The following is a 22,645-nucleotide window of genomic DNA, read 5'->3' on the forward strand; positions in this document are numbered from 1 at the left end:
GACATCTTCAGGTTGCTACCTGTCATTACGGTTTCCTTGAACACTCATTCCATGGTGCTGTTGGAGAGCATGTTGAATAGAGCTGTGCAGATTGTTCTGTTTGTCATTTAATGCAGAGCATGCTGCTGTGGCGAGCACTGTCAAACTGGTGTGTGTAGGTTCAGATTTACATTTCTTTGTGATATTATTCGGCTCACACTACACTCAGCTACTGTTAAACATCTTAAATAACCTCTCTCTATCTAAGTTTATTTCAATTTGGTTCTCACTGAGAGGATCTAAAATATCCTGACTGTTGATGTTCTTGCTGCTCTGCTCACTTTCGTCACTTGGGGGCAGTGTTGTTCAACAGATGTTTGAACTCCACTCAGGCTGAAACTGCAAACTACTGTGAATTTCAGATTGCTGCAGGAGGCCTGTACTTTACCTACCAAATGACCTCAACATCAGGTACGTCCCTGCACCATTTACAGATCTCACTTCTACAAATTGAAGGTGTAATTTTGTTCTTGACTTGAAAACTGCCTGAGAAGAGCTGAGGCTCACCCCGTCTGGTTTAAAATAGGGTGTGGTATTCACATTGGCCCAAGGGAGGCATAGTGGGTGTCTCATGCTGGCAGACAGGTGGTGTTTAAAAATACTTAGTTCTGCTGTTCCTCACTCTGAATAATGAATGGTGCTGAATGAAAATCATGGACGTGTTAAACAACAATGCGACTCACCAAAACATAACACATTCACAAGTGTTGTAAAAGTTTTTATTTCATTTTGTTGTAATTTTGACCACGTTTGGCTACACAAATGCATTCCTTCAAATTCAGCAATGTTATTTGATTTCATTAAATGCACAAACAGACAAAACAAAATGGCCTCTACATGACACTGACCTACATGAATAGTTTATTGCACTTAGCATCCAGTTCATCTGCCGATCCGTCTCTCCTGTCATTCCTTAATGCATTGGTAGATTCAGGATAAACTATCTGCCAAACACTTATTACAAATTTGAGATCATGGGGGATTTAGATTTCTTGTAGATTCTGGCTGAAAAATGTCGCGTGCTGACTTTCAAAGGCAAAACAATTTCAGCTAAAGACGTTGTTCCTCTTAGCACCCATGCATTGATGGGTCAAAGAACAAGGCAGAACTATTACGCAGCACCTCTGCTGAGCGCTCTTCTCAATATAAGACATGGAGTTAAGAATCATTCCGTATTTTTCTCCATCTCACAGTCACGAGGTAATCTCACTCCTATGGGAAATAAATAAATTTAGGGTTGCGTGTTTCCTCTGCCAAAAAAAATCCTACGACAGAATATTTTGAATGCTGAAAAGATGTGCACTTCAAAATGGTACAAAAATACAGATACATACACACAAAGTGCCCTCATGCGTACAAAAGTTGAACTCATATTTGGCTGTAAAACACAACAGGCCCTGAATACAATGCTGTGGAAAAGTGTGGACAGTTTTTCTGCACTGAAACATACACGAAACCACGAACGCTACGCTAACTCACAGGCAAACCTCCCAACCCAGCTGCTACCAACAGAAACCAGCAGCTCGAGCAATTCTACTGCAACGTACAGCGATTGTTTTAAATAAGATCAATCCCAGCCTTCATTTCCTGCTCGCTTCTCACATTTAAAACCACCTGGGTGCTAAACAGCACAGGAACATACAGCACATACAATAGCAGTGACACTCAAAAGCTTCCTATTTTCCTTCTCTATGTGCTTCATCAGCCCCCAAACCAAAGCAGCAGAATGACATAAATGCATGTAAATCCCAGTGAAAATAGGAAATTTCACAGTGTAGTACACCACAGTCTCAAATACAGATTTTGCAGGATGTAAAATTAGCCAAAATGTGACAAATGATGGAGTCTTCCTTTAGAGACCGAAGAGCAACAAGATGAAAACAGTAACTTTCAGATTATAGTGTCTTCTTCAGATCTTCTTCCTGCAGCTGACACACACATTTCAGACTCCTGCTCAGTGAATCTTTTTCTCCTTTTAACCACATCGTGGGGAATTAAAACAATGATAGTAGCAGTTATCACTCCCTATTCTTTCACACGTCTGCTGCAGTCAAGTTTAAGGTAAAGTGGAGAGAAAATTCAGTCTGCATACGTTATCAACATTCCTTCAGCCGGCGATTACATAATACTAACAAACATATCCTGTGACAAAACGTAATTATCTACGGTCTAATCTGCCTGACTCTGTGTGGTGAGAGTCAGCCAGCGTGTGCCAGTTCAGGACTGAGTTAAAAGCCTTTTTTTGTAAAATGTTCTGACACACTGTGAGCGCCACCCTGCTTCTCCAGTACAAGCTCCGAGAACATGCTCTACCATCCAGCCCCGACTTTAACATACAAACATCGTCACACTCGTGTACTGTCCTTCAGTTTGACAAACCTCTGGGAAGAGAGGAGCTCCACAGAGCCTCACACAGTCACACCAACAAAAACTTTGAGAGGAGGCGTCTCTCTCCTCAGCCGTCTCTTTCATCTCTGGTCCTAACTGAGGAGGAGGCAGGCTGTCCCTCTGCATCACTGCTGGTGACCTGCAGCAAAGCACCTCATTTTAACGGACTCACCTACAGCAGGGCAATGTTTACTGAATCTTCAGCAGGTTTTGACATCATACGTGTTACCTGAAGGTGGTGGACGATGTCTCATGACAAGATGTGTACGAAGAGGATGGCCAGGCCGATGTTGAGCAGGATAACCATGCAGATCATGATGGTGTTTGGGCCCTTGATGAGACGGGAGCACACAGTGTGCGATATGAGGTCAGTCAACTCAGGAAATTACTAATGTTTGACCAACAACAGCGAGGCTGTTTGCTTAAAGTGTCACACCTTGTGAGTGTGTTACTGTCAAGCTACACATGAAGCCTCAGCCAGGAGATGCTGCGTTTAGCTTAGCATAAAGGCTGGAAGCAGGTGGGAACCGCTAGCCAGGCTCTGTCACAGAACTTTGTCTCTCAGCTCCTCTGAAGTTCACTAATTAACACGTTATTTCACCTCTGAGAGGTTCAGAGGTGCTGAGAGACAGATTTAGTTATATTTGGGCAGAATCTGACTGTAATTAGCTGCTATGCTAAGCTAAGGTCTCCTGGCTGTAGTGTCATATTTAACAGACAAACATGAGAAAAGTGCTTTAAAGTTTAAAGTATAGACTTTACTCTATACTTACTTAAACTCATATTTTTTGGTAAAACAAAGCCAGAAATTAAAGGTCTGTCTGCTAGTAGCACTTTGCACTTTGCAGAGCTTTGCCGTGAGCTAAACACTAATTTCAGCATGCTAACACGCTCACCACGACAATGTGAAGATGCTAATGTTTAGCGGGTGATGTTTCCCATGTTCACCTTCTTAGGTTAGCTTGTTAGCATGCTAACTGATCAGCACACTGCAGCTGTGTGTGCGGGAATGTAAATAGTTTTGCAGGTATTTGGTCAACAATTGTTGGACAAATAGAAATGATGTCCTGATGGTGGCACTAGAGTAAAAAGTAAATTAATACCGTTCATCTTGAGTGAAATGTGAATGTCCGGACCAAATTCCATGCCAATGTTAGCTGTTAAGATATTTTGGTCAAAACTGTCAATGTCAACTTCATGGTGGTGCTGGAGGGACCATGACGGTCTGTATAAAATGTCGTGGTGACCTGTCCGTCAGTTGTTGATAGACTGACATTGCTTAGCCTATAGCCACACTGCTAACATGCCTAAAAATAATCAGATGTGTCAGTGTGTATATTTACTGTCTTACCTCCAGTTCCAAAGACTCTGCAGTCATCTGATTGCTCGACACCATGGCCTTCAGTCTGGCCTCTGCTTTGGGATCCACCTTCGTGGCTGGTTTGGCAGCAACGGCTTTGGCTTCCACTTGCTTTGGTACTGTTTTAGGTTCAAGATTGGGTGCAGGTTTTGGGAACGGAGCTGGGCTGGGTTGTCGTTTTAGTAATGGCTTTGTCTCTGCTTTGCTGGATGGCCTGCTCACCTCCCTGGACTCCACTTTGTTCTCAGAGACAGACGGCGCTCGCTCATGGACTGATGGAGCTCTTTCTGTTTTGACCTCGGTGGGTTTAGGCTCGGGGGTGACAGCTTTGGTGGACACTTTGGAGGCGGGGCGCGGTGCTTCTTCTTCATCTGGAGTGATGAGGCTGTTCCTTACAGGGGCGGTGGCGGCAGGAGCGATGTCTGGAGCTTTTGCCTCGGAGTCAAACTTCTGCAGGGGCTTGATCTCCAGGTCAGAGCCCTGGTCATTCTTGTTGCTCTGACGGCTGGGGGTGCGAGAGGGGCCACGACTGCCGGGGGCCCCTCCGCCCTCCGGTGCAGCCGTGGTGGGAGCAGAAGCGGAGGTTGAAGGGGTGATGGGGCGGCTATTGGGCTTGCTATTGGGCTTACTGTTGGGTTTACTGACGCCCTTACTGCCACCACCTTTACTGGCTTTGTCTTCGTTCCAGCTTCCTGGACTGAGGAGTTTGGGATCTTCCTTGCTGATGATGCCAGGGCTGGGGGAGGGGGTGCGGCCTGGGGACGAGCCAGGCATGAGGCTGTCCAGTTCATTCATGAGCGGGCTTTCGGGTGGCGTGGGCAGGGGCTCCTCCTCAGCCAGCAGCGGCTCGTGCATGACAATGTCTGTGTTCTCACTGCCCTCCATGGCCTCGTGTAACACTCTCTTCTTCAGATACTCAGGACCTGCGTGAGAAAGATTCAACCAGTTTCTTAGTGTTTCGCTCATCACACACACAATACATTCAGAACAAAGATAAAAACTCTTCTCTGGAGACCTGACAACGTTTGACAAACATGAGTCAGCCATTTTTTGTTTATATATTAGTGTCATTACCATAAAAAATCCATTTCTGATGTTAACATCGTTATCACAAAGCTCTCCTTTCTCTCTCCCTGCCTCATTAATTTTAATCCTCCAACCAGACTAATTTCCTTTGACTGAAATATCAGGAAGCAGCTTCAGGAAGAGAGGCTTTAAATCTTTGAACGCAACTTTATAATTATGCCATTCTCTCCCTGAACTACACTCATTTCCTGTGACCACAGGAAGCAGCTACTGAGGCCGGCGCAGGTATTAATAACCCTTCAATGCACATCTTTATTCACAAGTCGGCTGTTTGCTCATGTTTCAGGGAGGAAAAAGTGTGAAAAGATGCCAAAGAAAAACACAAGACAACAACCAATAATGCATTAAGGTCCCTCTCTGTATTTTCTGTTATTTTTAATTCAGATTTACTTCCCCAGCTGGTCTTTGGCCGTCAGCCCAAAGGCTATTTCTTTCTACTGAAGGTGTAAATCTTTAAAAATGTCTCAAAAGCATATGCTACTTTTTAAAAAAGGCTAAACAAGTTTTTAATAATGATAAAATAATTTCCAAAAAGAGCTGGCAACTATAGTTCTCATACAGGAGTATTTGCTAGGGACTATTTTCAGCCGCGGATTAATACGCATTCCCAGCAACAGGATGGTGTATGCGCGGATGACTGGAGCTCGATTTTGGTTTTGATCTTTGCATGACATTTGCTGAAAATGGAAAGAAATACATACTACCACCATCTTTATCCTCTGAACTGTGAGGCTGTGTTGTTTTTCACTGTGACTCTGTGTGTGTGTGTGTGACGTTTCATGGATGAACGCATAGCAGGACTCAGCCAGGCCTCGTCCATTTGTAGTATTACTTGGAGACGATTCGAGCAGCCCCTCAGAAAGCTGGATGACTTTCTGTTTGTGTCTGCGTCCTTTAAACTCTCTGCTGCAAGCAAGAACAAAAAAAAAAAAAAAAGAAGCAAGCGGCATGTGTCGCCAGACTCGCTATGAAACTGATACGAGCCCTTCGACCCAATAAGATGTTCCTTTTTTAGACATTCACATGCAGCTACCCTTGTGTGGAGCCTCGGCCAAGGATCTGCTCGCACAGGGACACGTTATAAACTAGATGAGTGGTGAACAGTGGTGAGTGCTATTAGTCCTGACAAGCAAAGGGACAGAAAGAGGTGACATGGTGAATATGAGCCTCCTCTTGTATGAGAAAAAACATTTACGACATCCAGTTTCAGGTGAAAATATCATGCAGCTGTTCCCACACAGCTGTTCAGGTAACATCACTGACCTGGCTGGTAGAAGGAAGGGGAGAGCTCTTTGGCCACCAGTCTGGCGATGCTGGACTCGCTGTTGGAGGCCTGAGCGGCCTGTTCAGCTGCCTCTGACTTGGCCTTTGAATGGGTCGTCCTGCAGGGGACAGACAACATAATTCAAAGTTTACAAGAAGAGTTTGGCATTCTGGGAAATATGTTTATTTGCCTTCTTGCCAAGAGTTAGATGAGAAGATTGGCACCAGTTTTGTCTCCGCCTCTTTGTTAGACAAGAAGCAGCTTTAGCTTAGCTTAGCATAATGACTGGAAATGGGGGGAAACAGCTAGCTCGGCTCTGTCCACAGGTAAAAATCAGCACCTTTAACCTTCACATACATTACATTTTGCTTGTTTCATACAAAAACAGATCGACCAAGAAATAGTTCCAGCACATAACTCCTCCACAGCTTGTGGTTTTTAAAATTTTGTTTCCCCTCTTTATGCTAAGCTAAGCTAACCAGCCACTGTCTTAGACCCTTATACTGTATTTTCAGCACAGACATGAGAGTCGTGTCAGTCTTTTCAACTCTTGGACAAAAAGGGAATGAACATATTTCCCTAAACAAATAAATAGATAAATAAGAGAGAGCCGTGTTTACCAAACTGTGTAGACTCTTTGAACCCTCATACATGTATGGACAGTTTATTAGCACAATTCTTCCAAACATGATCAAAACAACAAGTTGTCACATTATGCTGAAATGATTGGTTGACCTTGGATAGTAACCCTTAGAGATGATGGCTTAAAAACCGTTTAAGACCGACCAAAAATACCACAGCACAGGGTTTGTTTATAGTATTCAATCATGGAGAAGCGACGGCCGGGGTGGATGGCTGATGGTCATACGCCTCATTAGTATTATTAGCTATCGAGACAGGAGGTGTCCTTTTCTGCTGTTGGGCAGTGACAGAAATAAATTATGCTTTTATTGCTCCCAGCAAGACAATGAGTTATTGCTGGCAAGTTACTGAGTCGCCATCATCACATATTTCAATGTGACCAGCGGACGGAGAGCCAGAAAGGACAGTTTGGACCAACACTTTGACACGATGCAACACTTTCTCTGTTCCGTCCCCCTTTAAGTGACTGAAGAACAAGAAACAGAATAAATCTGGGCACATAAGTATCGCTAATACAAATAAAATACACCATAAAAATGGGACAACACACTTTCACACTTTTATTATTATTATTATTATTATTTTGTTTCTGTCTTGGCTGCACGGTGGCGCAGCAGGTAGTGCGCGTGCCTCACAGCACGAAGGTTGCCGGTTCGATCCCCGGGTCAGGCGGGGCCTTTCTGTGTGAAGTTTGCATGTTCTTCCCGTGCATGCGTGGGTTCTCTCCGGGTACTCCGGCTTCCTCCCACAGACCAAAAAACATGCTCATTAGGTTAATTGATGACTCTAAATTAGGTGTGAGTGTGAGTGTGAATGGTTGTTTGTCCTTGCATGTGGCCCTGCAATCGGCTGGCGACCGGTTCAGGGTGTACCCCGCCTCTCGCCCATTGTAGCTGGGATAGGCTCCAGCCCCCCGCAACCCCGAAAGGGATAGGCGGTATAGATAATGGATGGATGGATGTTTCTGTCTTCTCCAAAATTAACAAGACGAAACGTCTCTAGCTGATCGCTGAGGCTAACATGCTAACATCATGCTAACAGTGTGACAATGCTAACATGCTGGTGTCTAGCAGACAGAGCGTTCAACGTGTTCACCAGTTTGACGTGTTAAAACTATGGCTAGCGTTTGTCAGTTAGCATCAAACGCAGTGTGTGTTGCTGTGTGTCTCTACGGGTTTTTAGTCGTGAATAAATGATTGGATGAATTAGAAATTTGACCTGATGGTGGTGCTAGATGGAACTGTAAGGCATCAACAAATTCATGACAGGCCATCCTTTGGGGAACATGAACAAATAATGACAACTCATAGCTTCAGCTCAGGCTTTATCTCCTGCAGGCCGAGAATGTCTTTGTGAGGTTTCATGTCCAACCGTCCAACAGCTGATGGGAAAGTTCACTGTGGACCAAAGTGGCAGACCGACTCATTAACATCATAAGATCAACGGCAACATGCTGCTAGCATGGCTAAAAACCCACAACCTGAGTGCTGGTCGTTCAAGGCTGCCGCTGTGAACTGGGAGAATTACTGATTGTGATTACTCTGTGGATACTTGACATGCTGTAACTTTACACCGAGCCGAAAATAACTCGCCGCTCCACTTTAAGACTCAGCGGGGAAGGTGCTTCCCCCTGGAACAATTAGAGACTCCTGAGGTTCCCTGTTTGAGACGGATGAGCTCCACCTGTCCACACACCGTCAGCACCTCCTCTTCCAGGAACCCCTCCACCCTGTCCTCTCAAATCTCACACACTTAGAATCACACTGAAATCATTCATTAAAGGTGGAGTTATAGTAGCAACAGCTGCTGTTCAGCAACAAGCTTTCTGGTACGACTTCCAAGGCAATTTAAAGCACATGCACACACACACACACACACACACACACACACACACACACACACACACACACACACACACACACACACACACACACGCGCACGCAAATGAAACACGCTTAGAAATGCATTGTTTAACTTGCCAGCCACACGTCGTGTGTAGTTCTGAATTTGTAAAGTTGCATAAAGGTTAAGAAAACACCAAAATGAACATCCTGTCTGTGGCTCTCAGCCTGAAGCTCACTGGTTCATGCCTGAAGACATAAATCTTTAAAAACAGGTCACAAGTACATGGTTTCATTTTCATAAAAAGATTCAGTCATTTCCTAAAACAGGCGGGCGCTGCAGTTTTCAAAAATGTTGATCAAACGGGAGGAAATAGAGAATCTATCGGGGACTATTTTCAGTCGGGGATTAATCCACCTTTGCTGTCTGTGGGACTGAGTTAAAATAAAAATGTGTTCATTGTAATAAAGGAACAAGTCACCCAGTGCAACAGCGTGGCTCACTGATGTGTTTTTGCCAGTTAATGGCACAGAGGAAGAAGACAGGAGGCGGAATATGAGCAACACGGCGGCAGAGCAGCAGCGTTCAGGTGGAGGTCATCTGTATTTTGCCTTAAAACGCGGAAAATAAAGTGTAAAAATCCGCCTCTGGTTGCAAATAAAACTTCTGTTCTGTCAGTGCTCATGAGACTGATGGCTGAAAAATGCAGCTCACACGCCAAGTGTGTGCATGTGTGTGTGTGTGTTTCATAGTTAACAAGATGGCAGCCGGTCAGTTCAGCCGGGTTAGCTGCCAGTTGGTGGGTGGAGGTGAAAGGATGGTGACAAATAGCTTCTTCCTGCAAACTGACTCCATCTTTCAGAGCATGCTCGTCCACAGTGGATCTGTCAATGCTGTGATCTGAGTGTTTATCATTCAGCAGAAACTGAGAGCAAGTTAAACACAATTTTTATAGGAGCTTCTCCATTTTTTGCTCCTTCACACTTGTACTTCACTCATTTCAAAGGCAAATGTACTTTTACTTCACTACATCCATCTGACAGCTGCAGTCACTTCCAAAATGTGATTCAACGTTGATTAAACTACCCCAAAGTATGCAAAGTACTTAAATGAGCTCCAACATACTGCTCACACAGTATAGCATCAATAATATTAACCCATTAATACAATGTACATATATACTCATAAGACTCTGTAAAAGCCATCCAGCAGAGTGAGTACTTCTACTTTTGATACTTCAAGTATATTTTGCCTTGAGTAAAATTTCAATTAACGGGTATTTTTCATTGTGGCATCAATAGTTTACTTAAGCGTAAGTTCTGGGTCCTTCTTCCACCTGGTGGAAGAAGAACAGAGATCGTTAACGCTGGTCTGGTGCTTTGGGAAACGCTGGTATTGTCTTGTTGCTGTGGAGAGGTGAAGGGTTTTGGTTCCTGTGTGTCCTTTTTTGGCAGAGGCTGGATGAGGCTCTCCAGGTGGTTCGGGAGCTGACTCCAACACAGCTGGGACTCATCACAATCAAGCACAGCTTAAAGACTGGACTGCAGATTGTTTCTGCTGTTGTCTGTTTATTGGCGCTGCCTGTGAGTAGAAGTTTATATTGAGTCTTTGTTTCTCTCGTGTTGAATACCAGTGCTTGATCTCTCCACCACCACGTGCCTTCAACACTGTACTCGCACCACCTGAGCTCAGTGCCTCGTTCCTCACCTGCTATTCCCAGGACTTCCCAGTCAGTCACGAGTTTCCTGCATACCTGGAGTCTCCGCTGTACCTCCATGCACGGCCATTGATCGTCTATCCTCGAGCCTCGACCCCCAGGCTTTTTGGACTTCAATCCACATCTCCCTTCTCCCCTTTTCCTTCATTACCCACTCAGTAAATTCCTATTTAACCCTTGCTCCCTGTCTGCGTGTCTGCGCTTAGGTCCAAATCCTGCCCTAACACAACATTTGGTATTAGATTATAAAACTACGCTATCATAAGTCTTGCATTCATAATTTGACTTATGTAGAAATGCAGAAGTATTACCAGCAGGACGGAGTGATGACTGAGGGACTTTATATACTGATGGGCCTTTTGTTCCTCAGAAAAGTTCATCTTTGAACTGACTCATCTTATTCTCTTTCCTGTCTTTTTATCTTTTGAACATGACAACTAAAAGATCAAGTATAAAACTACAGCTGTCAAATAAATGTAGTGGAGTAGAAACTTTCTCTTAAGGGCACAGTGAGACAAAACGACTGGGAACCACCAACTCAACATATACAAATGCATTTTTCAGTATTTTATAAACTTAGGATGTAGACGGTGGGTAAAAGCCTCCCACTGACCGTCTGAAATAGGCGAGTCTGAGCAACCTGCACCCTGATCTATGCTGAAAATGCCAAATTACCTGGTTGATAACTGTACAAATGTAAACAAACTAGCAGCTCTTGACGCCCAAAAGTCCTCCTCCGACACCGTTTTGCACTGCACTGCTGCTGCATGCTGAGCCCAGCGCTGCCAAAGCGAATGTGGTTGGTTTAAAGAACCAGAATAATAATGTGGTGCAGCCAGCCAGCCAGATAAAAACCACTAAGTCTCCTTCTGGAATGTACTCAAGTAAAGTACAAGTACTTCAAAACTGTACTTAAGCGCAGCATTTTAGTCTATATACCTACATTCTACCTCTGACAGTCCAGTATCCATGCAGCTACAGCAGAATTAAACCCAACACTAAAAAGAAAGAAGCTGAAAGATGGCCTGCTGCAGTAACTTCAGTAGCTGCTACGCCACCTTTCACGACCTGCAGTGTGTGTTGGTTTCAATGCCTCGCCAACGGCTCCACAAGCACAACTCTCAGTACCTTAAATGTGCAGAAACCTCAGGTTTCTCAGACTCGGGTGTCCTTGAGTGTGCAGCAACAGCTCACCCCTGCACTGCACTGCAAAGGAAAAACAGGTTTAACCCTGAAATAACCAGTCAAGTTACCAGATGTTGGAGATGCGGCATTAGTGTGCGTTACTGAAGCAGGAATTAAAGAGCCGCTGCGTTGCTGTATTGGTTATAGCTGTTGTAAGTTCTCTTCAGTTAAGCAGATCCTAAGTTTTATGTTGTTTATTATTAAAGGGTGAAACATGGTGGAATAAGTACTCAGCTCTTTAAGTCTTTCTTAAGTAGCAGTACAAAAGCATTAGTATAAAAACACAATGTGGACTTCATTTTAGTTCATTTAAAGTAGCTTAAATGTAGTGGAGTAAAAAGGATGTTTCCCTCTGAAATATACTTGAGTTGATGTATCAAGTACCAGAAAACCGAACTACTCAAGGAAAGTACTAGTACCTCAAAATTGCATGTCAGTGCAGTACTAGAGGAAACGTACTTAGTTATTTTCCACCACTGCAGACAGAGGACGCAGACACTGTGAGCTGATTGTGAAGTCCCCTCTTATCCCAGTCAACACTGTGGCCCTGTAACTTGTATAACTGTGTTGGTCCTGCACTGTTTCTCTGCAACCAAACATGACATTTGACACTGTGACCTAAATACCCTTTAAGCTTTTAGGGCCGCCTTGAGGAGACGCTCGTTACACTCTGAGGAGTGATGAGACGTCAGCTGCAGGAAGAGACTCGGCTGGGAAGAAAGCGCCTTGGACACCCAAAGATGTGAGATCACAGAATGATCTGCGCCTGAAATCTGAATTTAGAGCCGTTCCTCAAACACGCTTGGTTGTTTTCTGTCACGCAGCAGTTGCCCTGAAGGCTGACAATAGCAAGAGATATTCTGGCATCTGCCACTGGATCTTTGTGGAGGGTCCTATTCAACTGTGTCTAAAGTGTGTGAGACAGACAGAGTGTGTGTGAAAGAGTGGTTTCGCTTCTATAATAAGACGACTAAATGTTTCAGAGTATAATTAAATCACTTTTGCCACAATACACAAACATTAACATTGCTAAGAGGTCACATAACAAGTAGCCTCAGAGATCTCATCAATTTCTCCTGTTACTCATCAGTTATTTTTTCCTCTGTGACATTGTTTCTCGTTAAATAAGCAACGCATAAAACCAGCCAGCAAACAGTCCCGAGCCGAGGTCAGAGCTGAAGCGTGTTTACAAATGTTAGGCTCACCAACACAAAATGCTCGTATCAGCAGTACAGTATGTAATCCAAGCTGCACAACTAAAGCTAGGTGTGGTACATATATACGCTAACCCTTTATACCCAGGCACTTGCTTATGAGCTGTGTCATATTTATATCCGTGGAACCATTTGACACCACTGCTGACGCAAGATGGACCGAGATCTGTGCAGAGATCTGTCCGAGCAGCGGAGCTAAAGAACACAGTGGGTGACAGAAACGGTCTCAATCAGCAAGCAGACCGCTGCTCTCAAGCAGAGACGTGTACCATTTGGAGCAGCATTTAATTTGCTAGAACAGCATGAAAGTGAGTGAAACAATACGCTGAGAGAAGTGTGCAGACAGAACCAAAGAGCCACCGCGATTCAGTGTGAGGAAACAGTCTGTGACGAGGCAGGAAAGATGGGGTTTGGAGGCGGGGGGAGGGGGATAATCAGCTGTTGCATTCCCCTGTGATTGTGATACAGCAAGAGTGTGCCTGCCCTTATTTAGTCAGGGCTCCTCTGTGACCACAGGGCCCCTGTGTGTGCGTCATTTACACCCCGTCCTGCCACACAGGTCCTCCTTCAGCCAGCCCACGCACCAGAACAATGTCCACAGAGTGTCTGAATGCCAGCGAGCGCTTAGCTAACCGGACCTGAAGAGGGCAGGTCTGGCGTCGCATGCGGCGCACAGGTTGGACATGTATTTTTAACAGTCGACTTCATTGCCAAAGGATCATAGAGTGAGGAAACCAGTGCCAGGAACAGACGTGTCATGTCTCCACTGCTTTTATAATAACAGATTTCAATTCAACGTTCAGGACCGGTCAAGAGCGGCTGGTACCAACACAACAATGCAAAAAAAAAAAAAAAAAAACTCCACTGCAAGTACAAGTCCTGCATTCAAAGACTGCTTAAAAGTCCAGGTGTATCATCAGCAAAGTGTACTGAAAGTATCAAAGTAAAAGTACATCAGTATTGTTCATACTGATGCAGCATTTAATAAAGTTGAAGTACACAGTGGCATAAAATGGCAATACTCGAGTGAAGTAAAAGTACATGATTAAAGTTGGTTGCGCTCCATCTTGATTGTTTCACATATTCCAGAATCTGGAGAGAATATGTTTCCTATGAGGTCATGTTTGGCCTGTGAAGGCCGCCGAGGCGTTTGTGAAAGCAGTCCTACAGACAGTGTTTGCTTCCATTCTCAGCTCTGTCCAGGCGCTGCTTGATGTGCTGTAGGTGAGCTCAAAGCACTGAAACAGCGAACGCCGGCCCATAACTCTCATATACTGCTTATCTTTGAAGTACAATATTTAGATTTCCCTCTGCTGGGACGGGGGTCTGCAGTCCATCATGCAAGTCTCACTGCTGTAAACACTGAGCTTATTTCAGGACAAAACACCACCGCCTTGTACGGTCACAGACAAACTGAAGGTAGACGAGCGCTCGGATGAGCAGCATAATGTGTATTCCCCACAGCTTGATCGAATGTGTTCATATGAATTGATTTCTGATTGCACTGTGATCAGAAAGATGTTTCTTTTTTCTGACAGGCGATTATTCACAATCAGCTCTTTAACACGTCAAACTGATAAATGCTTGTGGAAGCAGCCTGTCATGAAGTTAAAGGAACAGTTTGACATTTTTTGGAATTACTGTATCTGAATATGAGCTATTAGCTTAGCTTAGCATAAAGACTAGAAACAAAGGGAAACGGCTAGCCTGGCCGTCCACAGTTGAAAAGCTGATCAACACCTCTTATCTTAGCATTTTTTCAACCCATACACTTAAATGTAAAACCTGTGGTTCACTTTTGTACAGATTTAACAAAACATGTTAAATGCCGACTGGCTGTCAGGCTGCTTGTGCTAAGCTAAGTGACGGCTGGTGGTTGCTTCATATTTAGTATACAGACACAAGAGTGGTATCAATCCTCTCATCTCCACTGACACTCTTTCTGCTAAGCTAAGCTAAGCTAAGCTAATCATCTCCTAGCCTCACATGTTACAGACAGATATGAGAGTGATCTTCTCATCAAACTCTTGGAAACAAGAAACAGTTCCTTTAACGTTGAGTTTAATGCAAACATGAACCTGTTTCATCAGGCGAAGACACACATGACTGAATGAAACTGTCTCATGAATCGAGATCAAACGTTTTCATGCTGCGTTCCTGCTGTCAGCATCGTCCTCTGAGCTTTAACATGAATGCAGAAGTTTCTCCATAAATGGAGTCTGACTAAGCCTGAAATTTGATTGCAAAGACTAACATTCATCTAGTTAACTTCTCAAAACTTTTTATCTATACAAACAAATAAACTTCACAGGAAAATAAATACTGCCATGATCTTTGTTGGATTTATTTATACTTTTTTTCTGTTTGTCAGTTTGTGTTATTTTATTTGTATTAGCTGCTCTTTTGAGCCCAGAGTGCTTCTGTTCTTCAGTCATTTACTGTCAGGCTTTCTTAAGTGTTGCATTACAGTCTTCATGTGCTGGAAAGTAAATGAATCCTCTCTCTGCTAGAAGCTGGCCTCACCATCGACCAGTGAACCTGCTGCAAAAAGCCTTTCCCGCCATCTCTGCAGCCACTAAGACAACTGATGAGGATGAAATCAGCTTTCCTAACAGTCACAGCTGACACTTGGGACAGTGCTGCTTCAGAAGTTAGTCCATTCCTACTTGTACTACATTCATTATGAAAAGCAGGATGGGCTGGACATGAACGGCCACTTCAGCCGCCGCACTCATTATTTCATATCTGTAATGCAGCATTAAATAAACAGATTGACTCTTTGGTTGCGTTTTCTATTTAGAAAATTACTGTGAGCAGCAGCCAGAGTCATGAAGGTGGTGAGTGAAGTGCCTCTTTTGCATTCACCCGCAGCCCTTTGAGGAAACTTAGCTGCAGTTTGTGCCTCTGGTGTTTTGCCACAAGCTTCAGTTTAGCTGAAAAATAAATACTCTGTGAACTCCATCTCACTGCTGGCTGCAGTCAAGGTGGGAATTTTAAGCTTTCTGTTCTCTTTGCTTTTCCTTCCATTCTGTGTTGCATGCCCTCTGATCCACAGAGAAGCGATCAGCTGTACTATGATATAGTATTCTGCAGTAGTAGTACACGGCTGCTGGTTGTCATCACAGCGCTCCCTCAGCTGTGGCATATCTGTACCATTGCAGCTACACAAACAACCAGCTGAGCCACTAAAACCTACTGAGGCTGATTGAGACGGACTGTAGCTGTGATTATGATTACAGCTGCGGGGTGACCGAGCTGCAATCTCTGTGGTCGTGGCTGTAGCCATGGCTGCTCTTTGGTATGTTTGTGGCTGTGGCTCATTAGTTTATAATGGGTGTAACACTGACTGCATGCATGTGTGTGCACTGAAAGGCTGAGCGTTGTAATGATGCTGAATTTATGTGGTGTATTCATGTCTGTCATATTTGATAGAAGCTAACAGGAGCGGTAAAATGTATCACAATACAGCTGCTGCTGCAGCTGCGCTCACAGCCAGTGGATATAAACTGTCGCAGCTCTGCTTTTCAAAGGAGGAACGAGGAATAAATGCATCATGTGAAGTGTCACATCATGCCTCCGTTCTGGAGAATAAGAGAACAAAAATTCTCATCATGACCCTTCAGAGACTTCGTCGTGTTGTGACTCAAATATAAAAGTAATGCATGAGTGATAGAAACTACCTTGAAAACAGTCCTCAGATGAAACTGTCCTCATAAATACTTTCCTGATGAAAAAGAATCATGTCTCTGCTCATCTGATCTTACCTGGAAGCAGCGATCTCCGCCTTCTGCTTGGCGATGGCGGCAGCCCTTTGAGCGCCCTCCACCGCCCGCTCCACCTTGTGCTTGATCTTGGTTCCCTTCAGCTGAATCACCCTCTTCTTCATGGCCTTCACCAGCATGTTGTTCATGTACTTGCCCTCCTCCTTCCCTCCCTCGGCAAAGGTGGTGCAGCCGTAGCCGTGCCTCTGGTTGTTCAGCCACTCGCCCTCGTACTTCAGCCCGCTGGACCTTTCGCTTATTCCATATCCCGAGCGTTTGTCGTTCTTCCACTCGCCCATGTAGACCTCTGTTGTGGTGGCGTCGATGTCGGCCTCCACCGGGGGGAAGTCTTCGGCTCCGGCCAGGCTCTCGTCCCCGATGCTGATGGTGGAGTTGGTGTCGCTGGCGTTGGAGCTGAGAGCCGATTCTGTTCTCAGGAAGCTGATCTTGCTCTTCTGGCTGGACAGCGAGGTGCTCGAGTCGGACTTCTTCAGCTTACCCAGCAGGGAGCCCCTGCGAAATAGGCCCTTCTTCTTGGGTTTCACGGCTTCTGGGTCCACCTGGAGAGTGAGGGCGAAGCCTCCACGGGACGGCCCCAGCTGGGTAGGGGTGGCGATGGGTGTCTCCTCACCCGAGGCGTTGGTGGTGGTGATGATGGGGATGTCTTGCTGCAATACAGTGCCATTGCTGTGCTCGCTGCGCAGGGAGGTCAGGGAGGTACGAAGAGGGGAGCGGACGACTGCTGCCATGCCGTAAGGGACACTCTGACGGACGCCATAGCCGTGCCGCATGCCGCCAGTGAACTGACCCTGGAAGGTACCTGCAAGCATCAGAAAACAGAGTAAACCTTTCTAACTGCACCACAGAGCAAACACTGGGGGCTACTTTTTAGCCATGCTAGCAGCAGCTCTACGGTCAGTCTGTTGGAGGCTGGGTCCACCACTATGGTCCAGTCTGAAATATCTCAACAACTACTGAATGGATGACATTTGGTACAAACATTCACTGTGTCCAGAGGGAGGATGAATCTTCATGACTTTGTCGATCTTCTGACTTTTCCTCTGGTGACATCAGGTTTTTACTTCAACATCTGCTGGATGGATTGGCCAAATATACATAAAACTAAGAACATATAAAACTATCCACACTTTTATTTCTGCCAGAATGCCACGGACATCTTCAGTGTGCAAAGTCTCGCTCATTAATGCCCCCGCTGACGGGTCATCTTGAGGTCTGGTCTCATGCTAAAACTGACATGGGTGTAGATGATAGTGACAGCAAGGCCTCAGCCCGTGAGGCCAGGAGGGCACGGGGCTTGTGGGCTATTATTACATCCTGACATCTGGTGCTATCACATCCCCCACTGCCACTTCCACCAGCCTGGGCTTAAAGCTGATGAGTCAGCTGTTAAGGAGGGGAACCACTGACTATTGTGCACGAACAGATCACAGCAATCGATTTTCATCTAAACTAATCTGGCCTGTTAACTACAAACTTTACTTGAGTATTTTCATTTTATGATTCTGTATACTTTTACCTTGCTACAATTATCTAACAGCTGCAGTCACTACTAGTATTTATATATATTTAAATAGGAAACAGTGAGTACATAGATAAAACTTAACCAACGCCAGCTTCATCATGTAGGTGCTGCTTATGGTGCATCAATAATGTTAGACAGTAGTAATATAACACAGAGAAAGACAGTTTTTCTGCATTATGAGAACTTTTACTCTTCTTACTTTAAGTACATGTTGCTAGTACTTTTAGCTTTTCCTCTTAACTGAGTATTTTCACATGTCGGTACCTCCTTTCTCTTCAGTAAAGGATCTGAATTCTTCTTTCAGCACTGTTGATGATGGTGAAGCTTAACAAAATGGAAAGAGTCCTGCTGGGCTTCGAGCACCTCTTGACTGACAGCAGCAGGGTGGTATTTTCTTCTGGTTACACACATAAACGCCCATAAGGATCATCAGGCTGCTGTTTCTCCCTCACTGATTTGTCTCCACGTCACCTGCCATGAACTTGGTGAAATGAGCCTTATGACCACACTTTGAGGGGTTTTGGTCCATGATTGAGCAACTGTCCTCTCATAAAATGGCCACACTGCAGAGTAATCCAGTGGTAGAGAGTAACTTTTTACTCTATCACGGTATTTCAGTATACTTCTGAGGTCTGTCTTATTGCACTACATTTATCTGACATGTATAGTCGTTTTTACTTTTCAGGTTCAGATTGTTGACACAGAAATGATCAACAAATAAAATATACACACAGATACAGCACAAAAAAACTACTCAACAGCCTTCAGCAGTTAAAATTAGCTTCATCTGCACCAGCTACAACATTAAATACTGCATATATGTTCCTACATCAGTAATAATATTCCAGTCTAGTAATGTACACAATACTACAACACTGAAAAGTGGCCATTGTGCATAATGAGTAGATTTTTACTTTGTATATGTCGCTGATAATACCTCTGTACGTTAACAAAGGTGAGACATTAAATGCACAACTTTTACTACTAACGTACTTTTACTTACGAAAGATTTTGAATGCATGACTTCTACTTGTAACAGAGTATTTTCACACACTATTATTGCTACTTTTACTTCAGTAAAGGATCTGAGTACTTCCTCTATCACTGGTGTAATCACAGGAGCTTAATGCAGTCATCCAGTGGTGGAACAAAGTAGACGTACATTTAATCAAATACTTTATTTGAAGAACATATTTAAGGTATTTGTACTTCATTTGGGTATTTCATTTCTGTGCTACTTTATACACCCAGTACTACATCTCAGAGGGGCCTGACTCTGTCAGGACTCCTAACAGAGTATTTTTGAGCCTTCTATGGCGCTGCTACTTTTACTTCAGTAAAACTCAGAGTACTTCTGGCACCTCTGCTTTTTTGCAGTACAACAAATCCAAATGCGCAAATCTCACCTCCGTCAGCGTATGTTTCTGTTCCATACCCATCCTGAAGCCCATTATTCCACGTTCCCTCATACTTGGCTCCGCTGCCAGCACTGATCCGGATCCCGTATCTGCCTTTGAAGCCATGAGTCCATTCCCCTTTGTAAATCCAGTGTCCTTTGGTTTCCACTCCCAGACCGTGGCGCTTCCCCTGCGACCAGTAGCCCTCGTAGGTGTTCCCGCTGGGCCAGGTGTACACTCCCACCACCTCGAAGCCGTAGTTCCAGGAGCCGGAGAACTCGCCCTGGCCTTTGGGTCCGGTGCAGATGCCGTGGCCGTGGGCTTTGCCTCCCTCCCATCCTCCGCAATATGCTCCGCCGTCGTCGAACTCAAAGCGACCCCCGCTCATGCCTCTCAGCTGCGCAAAGACGCACCGATCAGAAAGTGAAGCTGTGTCAGTCTGTTACCTGGCTAAAGATAAAACCTCCGTCAGTCTGACTTCACCTTCACCTGACATCAAAACTGATTGGAGATATCCTTGGTGCTGAACTTGAGGGGGTTTCTTCTTCTGGACTTGGTTTGGGGACTTCTGAGCGTGTCCATGAAGCTCCGGGGCGCACTTCACACTTCACAGAAACTTTTTTACAAGATGTTTATCCTCTTTTAATCCAGTGTCTTCTTCTTGAATTCCCTCCAGAATAAATTATGGTGAGTTACAAATTTGGACGAATGGTTTTTAAATCGAATACTTGACAAGCCAGGGATCTTACATGGCTTTTTCCAGGTGGCCACAGATAAAAGCCCCTGTCCCCCTGTCCCTGCCACCCAGCTATCTCCTGACGCTCGCTGCTGCTGGAAATATTTTAGCAGACCTAACAAGGCGACCAATCCCCCCCCCCCCCCCCCCCCCCCCCCCCCCACACACACACACGCACACACACCCTTCCAAAAATACAACCCAATCCTTACTCTGCTGCCTGCAAGGAGCCATGCCAGGGTCTTGCCACCTCGGGACTGAATGCATGCCATTCAGGACTCTGCTCTCTGCTGGTTTTTCCCTGCACACATACAGACGTTACACTTAATGCAATTTGAACATCATTATTCTCTCTAATAGGCTATTAAGCTTGATGAAAGAGACACCCCTAAGAAGATAAATCTCTGTAATCCCCCACTGATGCTGCTCTATGGCCTGTGGTCTCATAGATCTCAGGGTATCAGGATAATGATTCTACAATATTCAGTAGGACCTTGTGTGTCTGTGGCCGAGGTTTTGATAACTTACTATATAATCACTGATCAGTATATGTTGGGATGTAGGTCTACCTGTGGTTGTACTCTTAGAAGTTTAGTTTGCTGCATACATGTGCATATTTACAAAAAGTACAATTATATCTAATATATTGATGCCTTTTTTATGCCTAATTTACAAAGACTTCAAATGAATGTGGGATATAGCAGTATTGCACTGTATCTCACTCTCTTCACTCCCTCTGCTGGGAAATGTTGTTAACTGCATCACAGACATCTCAATTCTCTCTGTGAAGTGAGCTAAACTGTTTGAATTACTGATGAGCAGCGGTGGAATGAATACTCTAATATTTTACTAGTAAATAGTAAAAGTAAAATGTCTGCTTTCAAAATCCATAAGTACTGTCAGCCAGAGGTGGAGCCAGATGTAAACATTCTGGGCTTTGAGGGAGATTTTTTTTTTTCCCATTTAAGGTTGCTATATGCACCATTTTTCAAGCCATTTTTGAAAACAAATTTTGGCAATCTATATTCATATTTAAGGTATTTATACCTATATTTTGATTATATATTTTTATATTGAGGCCATTTACTACATTTATCACTTGAACTTGTGTGTAATATTGCTTTTATTACTGAAATACTTTGATTTGAGTTTACCAGCGCTGTAACTAATGGTAGGCTTCACATGGCAGATGGTGATTGGTTGTTTGAAACCTCAGAGTCAAGATATTGCCAGTCCCTGTATAACTTTCCAGAATTTGTAAAGGGGAAGACAAGCTGAAGACGAGCACATCGACTGCTAATTTGAAAGGAGAAAACATTTTTCTGTGGATTATTATCAAGTCTGTCAGAGTTTTATTCATCTGTGGATCAGGCAGTGATGTAATCGGTGAGTTGCCACAATGTTGTGCGAATTTTAAATATGTTTGTTTGTCAGCTGTTACCATTTACTGTGCCTCCTGTTATGATTGTATCTTGAAATGGTTTCCACCAGTCGATTCATGAAAATCTCAGCTTTCCAACGGCGTATAACATGAGTATAAACCTGAACGTAGCATTTGTGTCCATATACGGGAAGAAAAATAAACAATAGTAAATAGCCTGACAGCCTGTGGGTGGGCTAGCTAGCAAGCTAGCAATATTAACATCAGCTGCGGATTCACAAATCTGAAGCATCAGTCCATGGTTCACCGTCTGATACTGATGACCCTGATGCACTTTCTGTAGTGCCTGAGGTTGACAAAATATCCTTATATCCAAAACTGTTGGTCCATAGACTGGTTAGCTAGCTGGCTAGCAGCCTTGCTCACTAACTGTGACACAACTGACTGAAACACACAAAACAAACCCTCATGAAGATGTTACTTCTGGCTCCACAAGACCAAGATGACAACGGCCATAATGCCAAACTTGAGGCCACGAACCAATGGGTCCACTATTTATTTGACAGCCTCTGGTGGCCATCGCTAAAATCTGTCAGTTACCTCAAGTGATGTCACTTGAGTCAGTGTTGGTTAGGGCTGAAGTCCAAAGTTTAAAAAAGACTTCACTGAGTTTGCCAGACCTCTGCAGCCCACTCCTCATCTCTGCTTCTGCCCAGACGCTCCAGGCTACTTTAGCCGTTGCCAGCCTAATACAGAAAGCCCCAAATGAACTGTCTGTGGTCAAGTTGCATTGTGGGTAATGTAGGCACCAGGTTTTGACAGGGAAGAAGAATAAAAAAACCTGTCCAATGTATGTCCAAAGCTATTATAGATGTACATTTGTGGAGATGTCTTCTGCTTTAGTGGGAGAGGAAAGAAGAAAGTTCTGCATGAATTTTTTTTTTTTTTTACTTTTTCTATTCTTTTGTGTTTTTTGGCTCTTGAAATAGTTAATTAAATGGAAACATCAGAAGGAAAGAGGGGAAATCTCTCTTTAGGGTAAACGAGGTGGCCTGAAGCAGACAGAGCCTTTTTGTACAGGGTCACAACA

At 44.3% G+C, this 22,645-nt stretch overlaps 1 protein-coding gene across 1 annotated transcript; it reads right to left on the reverse strand.

The window, feature by feature from the left end:
* Positions 1-744: 744 nt before the first annotated feature.
* Positions 745-20,255, reverse strand: jph2 (junctophilin 2). Its single transcript, XM_070969511.1, has 6 exons — positions 19,448-20,255; positions 16,502-17,318; positions 6,137-6,255; positions 3,779-4,710; positions 2,657-2,758; positions 745-2,566 (listed from the first exon to the last, which is right to left on the reverse strand). Exons 1-5 carry the CDS (start codon positions 19,824-19,826, stop codon positions 2,678-2,680), a joined length of 2,328 nt encoding a protein of 775 aa, XP_070825612.1. The 5' UTR covers positions 19,827-20,255; the 3' UTR covers positions 745-2,566; positions 2,657-2,677.
* Positions 20,256-22,645: the final 2,390 nt, after the last annotated feature.

This window comes from Chaetodon trifascialis, chromosome 8, assembly GCF_039877785.1.
Source record: "Chaetodon trifascialis isolate fChaTrf1 chromosome 8, fChaTrf1.hap1, whole genome shotgun sequence".
NCBI lineage: Eukaryota > Metazoa > Chordata > Actinopteri > Chaetodontiformes > Chaetodontidae > Chaetodon > Chaetodon trifascialis.

Excerpts from the sequence above, each read along its gene's own strand:
- jph2 (XM_070969511.1), bottom strand. The coding sequence starts at position 19,826 with ATGAGCGGGGGTCGCTTTGAGTTCGACGACGGCGGAGCATATTGCGGA. Across the intron at positions 17,319-19,447 it reads AGAAACATACGCTGACGGAG|GTACCTTCCAGGGTCAGTTC; the intron begins GTGAGATTTGCG and ends TGATGCTTGCAG. Across the intron at positions 2,759-3,778 it reads CAGAGTCTTTGGAACTGGAG|GGCCCAAACACCATCATGAT; the intron begins GTAAGACAGTAA and ends CGTCTCATCAAG.